Genomic DNA, 7,475 nt, shown 5'->3' on the forward strand with positions numbered 1-7,475 from the left:
AGGGAAATTTTGGAATGGCACTCATAATTGCATGTAGGTACACTGAGATGACAAGCGACCATATGGCGAGCACACTCAGCCTTTATGCAAAGTCGGTACAGGAAACCAGAAGTGAGCGCTCTGCCAGCTCGCAACCGGGTGTTGCAAGCTTCACTGTCTTCCACCTGGCCCTGCCGCAATTGTCGCTAAAGTTGAATATGTTTCAACCACTCAGGCACACAGCGGTCACCAACTTAGTGTGGCCCGCCCAATAAATGATATGCGCTAGGGCTTTGGCAGAAGAAGTCTCTTGTACTGATCAAGGCAATTTCGAGAATGACTGTACCATCCGAAGCATACTGACGTATTTTGAGGAGTCGCCTGTCAACAAAGAATCTGCGCGCCATAGTGTTGGCGGATTTGATGCTTTCAACTATTCCATGCTAGAAAAATGACGGATCCGTCAAATTCTGAAATATTGATGGGTCCAAGTGATCAAAGCTGAAATTGTCGTCATCCAAAAAACCGAGGCCAACGTCGAAGGCTGTAGGAGTGCACATTATTTCCTCATGCCTCCAAGCCTCGGCATCACTGTCGCCGCCATTATTGCTTAGATCTGTCGACATGTTGCCCAGAATGGTCTCACAATCATTCAGGCTTTCGAGCGCAGCATTTTCCATAGCCTGTTCGACCGGTAAACCATCAAGCATAGCCTCAGCTCGAGCCGTTGCTATCCTCAGAAACAAATACCCTTTCACATTTGTTTCTCCTTGGCACATCCGGTCCTTTGCATACCTAACAACCCGATGAGCATCTTTAAGTAATGGCTCTTGTCGGGCGCGATTTCTTCTCTTGGCCAGAATTGAAATATCCGACTCATGACTTTTGTGCAATTCCAGGTATATCATCAATGCACCACGTGTGATGATGTCCCGAAACATACCACCCCCATTGACCAGCAACCGGCTATAGAGATCATAATCGAGGAGCGATATCAAATCCAGGGCAACCTCAAGACAAACTTTATGTGAGTGTGCATAGAGTGGGTTTCGTGTCGCCTGTATCGCGTAGTTGAAGTGAAGACAAAGAAGAAACCGATTCAGGAGATGACTACAAAAGCTATATGCAAATTGGCTTCCCAACGATATATGCTCCTCAGAGAGATTGTGAGAGATCTCAACCGCAGCTTTGCGACAGATCGAAGCCAGCTCATTTCCAAGGTCTAAAACCAAATGATACGAGGGTTCTTCCTGTAAGCTGTTGATGACCCTGGTGGCCCTAAGTCTGAGAGAGAAAGAACTGGCCAACACGCACAGAAGCGGCTGCCGAGTCGAGCTCGTAGCTATAGTTTCCCGGTCTTCGCTCACTGCAGAATCTAGGTCGGCATCTTCTATTCCAGATGGCGGCATAGTGTTGTAATCGCTCTCGGTAATCATCGGGGCCATCCCCGAGTCCAATGCCGCCTGAAGATTCATCTCAAGGATGGTATACCATAATCTTCTCCGAATCTCTTTTTGTCGGAAGTCCATATCACCCAGATAGTTGGGATCCTGATGTAGGCCCATCTGCATGGCCATCCTCATTAGTGATCCCGCGGAGACCCAGACTAAGTCTGCTCCTATTCGGTTTACCTGGCGGGAAAGGAGTAATAAGCAATATATCTGAATGCCTTTTAATGTCAAGCGGTCTTTCTCCAACGGTGCGGAGAGCCATGTTTGGGCAATATTGATCCAAGAAATACTCTTTTCGGCCAACTCACGGCGAGTTTCACCATGACTGTGCAACGGACCAGCGGCGGAAATTATGAGAAGGAGCTCCACAACGAAGGAGCTCTTTGCGCTTTCCGGATGATCGATATAGCGTTCATAGTCCGCCTGGAACGAAGAGCGATGAAGAATGCGGTAGCATGACTCAAATGTTGCAAAGTACAGTTGAACGAGATCGTCTATGACTTGACGTTCGGGGAATGAGCGGTGAATTTCAGCGGGAAGGCTCTGTCTGTTTGGGCGCTGCTTCTTGATTTCCCGGGCCAGTTCTTTACATTTTGCCATCTTCTGCGACATAAGCCCCCGGTTCGCATCGATCGGTTGTTGAAACAGCGTAGTCTGATATGCCATGACTGGCCCTAGAATGGACAATTCGGTGGCCTTGGGTGGGCTGTCAACAAGGGGCCGACCATACGGAACAGGAAGAGACCATCACTTACCAGGCGCTTTGTACTCATCCAATGGCCCTGTCCAAAAACTCGAGTCTTAGATTGGGTGCCATGGATTCGGCCAGACGGAGCAGGGGTAGGTGGGGAGATATTGCTAGAGGGGGATCCGTCAGGTATTATCGACGTTCTGTGTTCCTGCTGCTTGGTGGCTTGACTTTCGCGCAAATTATGGTCGGATGTGATGCGTCGGTTATCTGTAAACGTGCATGACGGGGCGTTATGCGCGACACACTGGCTGCAAGGGTTGGCTCGGTCGCATCGGACCTTGCGACGGCGACACTCGACGCAAGAATGAGCCGGGCGCCGGCGTTTTCGGATGCCACTTTCTGGACTTTTCGTTGACAATTGCATTTTGCAGATGCTATTGGTCCCACTTCTACTGGTATTTTTCGTGTATAAGTTAGGATAAGAACTCGCGAACTCGGTGAACTGCGCGTAGTGAAGTGGCTCGGTGCTAAATCTATAATCCGATATCTCCGACGCCAAGACTTAGGTGGGGCCCTGGCTTAGAACTAGCCAATTGTAGTAGATAGAAGGCATCGGTATACAGAAGGGTGGGAGATCTGTAGTAGGGGAAACAGGGCTTACATTTAGAATCAGGAGAGAAATCACTCATTGACATTGCATATGAAGATGTTTCGAAAGCTGCATAAAGATGACATTTGCAATTCTCTCGCTCCATGCAGCTTCAGTGATCTTCACATACCGACTAGCTCTAATTCATACCCCATGTGGCTCGGGAAACAATGTCCTATCGAATTGCGTAGAAACAAGAGGTGCGCTAGACACAAGTACTTTTAGCTTATCATGGGCGAGGGAATGCCCTGTGATGCTATCCACTTCAGTGAAATAATCCTCGGCCGTAAGGCTAGAATTTACCGATGAGGCCGATAGAGCCGATTACGCCCGCCGGTCGACTACAATGATAATTACTGGCAGGGTACCTTCTCGGTTGATAGCGTAGAATATAAATAATCAGCTAGTTATTTTCATCAGTACCAGATCATAAGTTATCTTCTCTGATTTAACCACCTGCAATCTTGCAGCCGCAGCAGCAAGGAAATACCCCCCCCCGATGTTTCTCCAGTACGTAAATGCGTCTTTCCCTCTCTTTTTTTTACAAATTCCTTCAAGGGCTGCTGAAACAGCTAGATGCATATGGCATCCTCGCTCGGCTTCAGAAAATGTACCCCTTCATGCAGGCAGTCACTTACACATTATCAGGGCGTCGAAACGCAACCTGAGCAGTAGACGCCTCCCAGCTCTGCAATCAACAACAATGCCCCTCAACGTCCTCATCGTGGGTGCCGGCGTCTGCGGCCCAGCTCTCGCAATTCTTCTCCAAAGGTCTAATTCCAAACACAACATCACGGTCGTCGAGCGTTCTCCCTCTTTGCGGTCGATAGGACAGCAAATTGACCTGAAGACTCAAGCTCCTCATATATTGAGAAAGATGGGCCTCCTGGATGAAGTCAAGTCACGCTGTGTGAACGAGACTGGTTTTGAAATGGTGGATTCCACGGGAAAGCAAATTGCTTTGTTTGGTGCTGCTGCCTCCGGTCAACGTCGTCCCGGGTTGACAAGCGAGCACGAGATCATGCGTGGTGATTTGGTGCGAGTGCTATATGATGCCAGTATCAAGCAAGATGCAGAGCTAAAGCATGAGTCGGGAAATGGGAAGGGAGTGACATATGTATTCGACAAAACGATCACAGCCCTCGACGAGACCACGGAAGGTGTCGATGTCACTTTCTCTGGTGGGCAGAAAAAACGATATGACCTCGTTGTTGCTGCCGACGGACAAGGTTCGCGCACCAGACGTCTCGCCTTTGGGCAGGAGGTTAGCGATGCAGCTTTCAAGTCCCTCGGCGTCCACGCTGCCTACTACAGCATCCCACGAATTGAAGGCGAAGGATCTCTCGCAAGGGGCCACTTGGCTCCGGGAAGAAGAATGATGATAACCAGAACGAGTGATCGTCCAGTCACCGGGGTGTTACTCTTCACCATGAAAGAATCGTCCAGGCTAAAAGCATCTTACCAGAAGTCGTTAGAGGAACAGAAAGAAGCTTTTGCCGAGATGTTCAGGGATGCCGACTGGCAGACTGATCGATTGCTCACTGGATTGAAGGCTTCTGAGGACTTTTATGCCAATGAGGTTGGACAAATCAAGATGGAACAGCTGTCTGCTGGCCGAGTCGTTCTCCTTGGAGATGCGGGTTACTGCCCCAGTCCTTTTACGGGCTTGGGAACCAATCTTTGCCTTGTTGGGGCGTATGTCCTTGCAGGAGAATTGGCGCGGCGGGGCAATGACATCGCTGGGGCACTCAAATCTTATGAAGAGAAGATGCGACCCTTTATAAATGATTGTCAGCGATTCTCATCTACAACCTTCGGCTTCTTCTTTCCATCTTCGCAGCTCGGAGTTTGGTCTATGCAAAGAGTGATGTGGGCAGTGTCTAAAATCAATGACATCTTTCCCCATTCCCAACAAGACGACTATTGGAAAAATATCCCGGAGTATCCCGAATTGAATCTCGCATCTTGATTGTATCTTCCACGTCAGGGATATGTCGATGTATTTCTAATCTTTTTGTCTTCATTCTTACTGCCCTGCAATATATGCACTCATTCATATGTTGCTTAACCACCTGCTCAAGATCTGCCATGTTGAATTTGGTCGCCCATTCCCTGTCAATCGTGAACTGGGTCATTCCATCCTAGACCCGACCATTGCGAAGGCTTCAATTAGAACCTGGTTTTGACGCAATAAATTGTAAAGCATTAAGTTCATATCTTACAGTTACGATATTGAAGGCCTCTATGGCAGAAAACAGGTCAATGGTCGTTACAGAGATTCATTCCAGATCAGTAGATCTATACCGGTCCACGTTGACGATGATGAACCCGCATTTAGGGGCTAAATGCATTCTTAGCCGGGGGTTATGTGATGATCCAGGAAGGAACGTACTTGCTGAACTGACACTCGCACTTGCCGCACCTACACTCTCGCTCCTTCCACAAGTAGCATTGGGAATAAGCGAGAAGAACTCGACTTTTGCATCTTTTGCAAATTTGAAAAGGGGAGGAACGGCCGCACAGATAGTTTCTCTTTTCCTTTCTTCTCCTGTACTTAGAATTTGGATGAAATTGCACTCTTTTCCTCTGGATAGATCTGGCATGTAACAGATACTATCTACCATCTAGCATTGAAATGCAGTTTTTAGAATTAAATTATCTCTCTTATTGGTAGTGGTAGAATTAATATGAATAGCTTTATGTTTAACGGATCAGGTTATCAGATCATTGTACTTTCGGAGAGGAGATTTTGGTTTCTTGAAGTGGTCGGAGGCAAAGACAATTTTCATTGACTGCATTCAGCAGGAATTCATTCAATGTACGATTCCGAGGTATCTGATTCCGGTAAGCAAAGACTGGCTTTTATTGACAAATTCCCCGCGAATTTGGAGCAGGTTCAATGGCTCAGTTGCCATTGGGAATGCATTACATCATGTCAAATACTTTCAAATGACCGAGAATTTCTAACTTCGAATCAGGTGTGGATCATCAATTATTGCGGAGCTTGTTGACACTCAGATATTGACAGGTAGGTTTTGTGCGGTAGAGTAGGTATGTTCGCCGACTTGCGTAATTTTCTCTCCTGGCGGGATACTGGCTCTCAAATCAAGAGTGATATAATAACTCAATCTCTAGCTCACGATACATTAACTTGCTTTATCGTACAGGTGGCCCGAATGCCAACGCAGTAAAAGGTACCTAATATGCAGCCGATAATGCCATGCCATCCATGCATTTTCATCATACCAAGAACCCGGACATTTACACCTCCATCCATTCTTTCTCGTTCTCGTCGGCAATACTCTCCCGGTATGGATGTTTCTCAATCCATTCCTCTGCACCGACAACTGTCGCAGACTTCTCATAGAACTCGCTAAGCACCTCGTTCAGCTCTATAAATCATTAATACTCGTCCAATCCATTCCCGTGTCTTGTTTTAAGACTCACTTTCAATTTCCATCGGGCTTGAAGGTTGCAGTGAAAAGCGAGACGCGCCTTCTCTCCATAGTACCAGCGCGGACGGGATGGGAGTACCTAAAATTATAAGCTTTCAAACAAGATTGAACATGGAAAACAGCATACCTCGTGGGACGCAGATAACAGTGGGGTCCAAACGACATTTCCCGTCGGTGACTTCTTCCTGGTACCGCTCAAAATCAAAGCGTAGCATTTGCTGCATAAGACGAGAGTTCGGCATGAAGACCGGCCCATTGGAGTCTAATAGGTAGATGGTAAGACTCTATTGCACAAGTGCTAGACAGGAGTTTACAGACAGGGGCTTGACTTCGCGATAGTCGCGTGAACCAACCCATCCTTAGACACGCTGACTGCATCCTTCCTGTGGCGGGTCTCGTCCTGGGTCACATCATATAGTGTGGCCTTGCGATTTAGCTGGTATCTATACATGGTCGCGGGGAATGAAGCATGGGTGGAAAGGAGGGAGAATTTTCGCGCTTGGTTGATGTTCAGCCGGGCAGCTGGTAGCCAGTGAGTGGCGAGCATGGTTGCTAGAGTGTGTTGCAAGGTAATGGATGTTAAGTTAAAGGGGCGAAATTCTTAAGTGGTGTGTGTGGTGTGCGGTTAAATTAACCTCCAGATATCGCGGAAATTGGACCGCGGATGGGGAAAGGAACACGGGTCCATGACATGACGCAATACTTACATATGACGTCGAGGTTTAAGAGGATCTTTCTGCAGGTGAGCTCTACGTAGCCCGATATATTTCTATAAAACATCTATCTGAATATCTATAAACTCTCGCATGAAAAGATCCGAAATATTAACATGGGATGCGAATTGCTTCACACGCTTCTGTAGATTTGGAACTTCTAGAAATAACGCGCCGTATTGTAATGAAAGTCACATGATCGGGAATGCAGTAATTTACTACGAACATCCGACACTCAACGATTACATACTTGTTCCAGGAGATAATTCTACCATTTGAATTTCGATATCCTCCGTGGAATTGCTTTTGAACTACGGAGTACTCCGCATATATCTCAAGTCTCTCCACAGCTCATTCACCCATAACCCATTCCCGCACAAGCCGCTATTTTATGATTCTCTTCCACTTCAAGTTTGATACATACGACCATAGGGTGTGGAAAACAGGGCTTCCCGTCCGCTCAGCCGTACTTAAGCCACACGCCGGTGAGTTAGTAGTTGGGTGGGTGACCACCAGCGAATCCTCACTGTTGTATGT

The 7,475-nt window shown here is 47.4% G+C and overlaps 3 protein-coding genes across 3 annotated transcripts; 1 reads left to right on the top strand and 2 right to left on the bottom strand.

Moving 5' to 3' along the window:
- Positions 1–422: 422 nt before the first annotated feature.
- On the bottom strand, positions 423–2,545 carry LCP9604111_2419 (putative C6 transcription factor; the record flags this gene model as incomplete). Its single annotated transcript, XM_039069894.1, has 2 exons — positions 423–2,126; positions 2,186–2,545. 2 exons carry the CDS (start codon positions 2,543–2,545, stop codon positions 423–425), a joined length of 2,064 nt encoding a protein of 687 aa, XP_038932546.1.
- A 928-nt stretch (positions 2,546–3,473) lies between these two features.
- On the top strand, positions 3,474–4,739 carry LCP9604111_2420 (uncharacterized protein; the record flags this gene model as incomplete). The annotated part of the gene is made up of 1 exon (XM_039069896.1): positions 3,474–4,739. The coding sequence occupies one exon, from the start codon at positions 3,474–3,476 to the stop codon at positions 4,737–4,739; it is 1,266 nt and encodes a 421-aa protein (XP_038932547.1).
- Positions 4,740–6,031: 1,292 nt separating this feature from the next.
- LCP9604111_2421 (uncharacterized protein) lies at positions 6,032–6,772 on the bottom strand (the record flags this gene model as incomplete). Its single annotated transcript, XM_039069897.1, has 4 exons — positions 6,032–6,162; positions 6,218–6,304; positions 6,353–6,487; positions 6,544–6,772. The coding sequence occupies 4 exons, from the start codon at positions 6,770–6,772 to the stop codon at positions 6,032–6,034; spliced, it is 582 nt and encodes a 193-aa protein (XP_038932548.1).
- Between the last annotated feature and the right edge of the window lie 703 nt (positions 6,773–7,475).

This window comes from Penicillium roqueforti (genome assembly GCF_015533775.1).
Source record: "Penicillium roqueforti strain LCP96 04111 chromosome Unknown scaffold_02, whole genome shotgun sequence".
Classification (NCBI taxonomy): domain Eukaryota; kingdom Fungi; phylum Ascomycota; class Eurotiomycetes; order Eurotiales; family Aspergillaceae; genus Penicillium; species Penicillium roqueforti.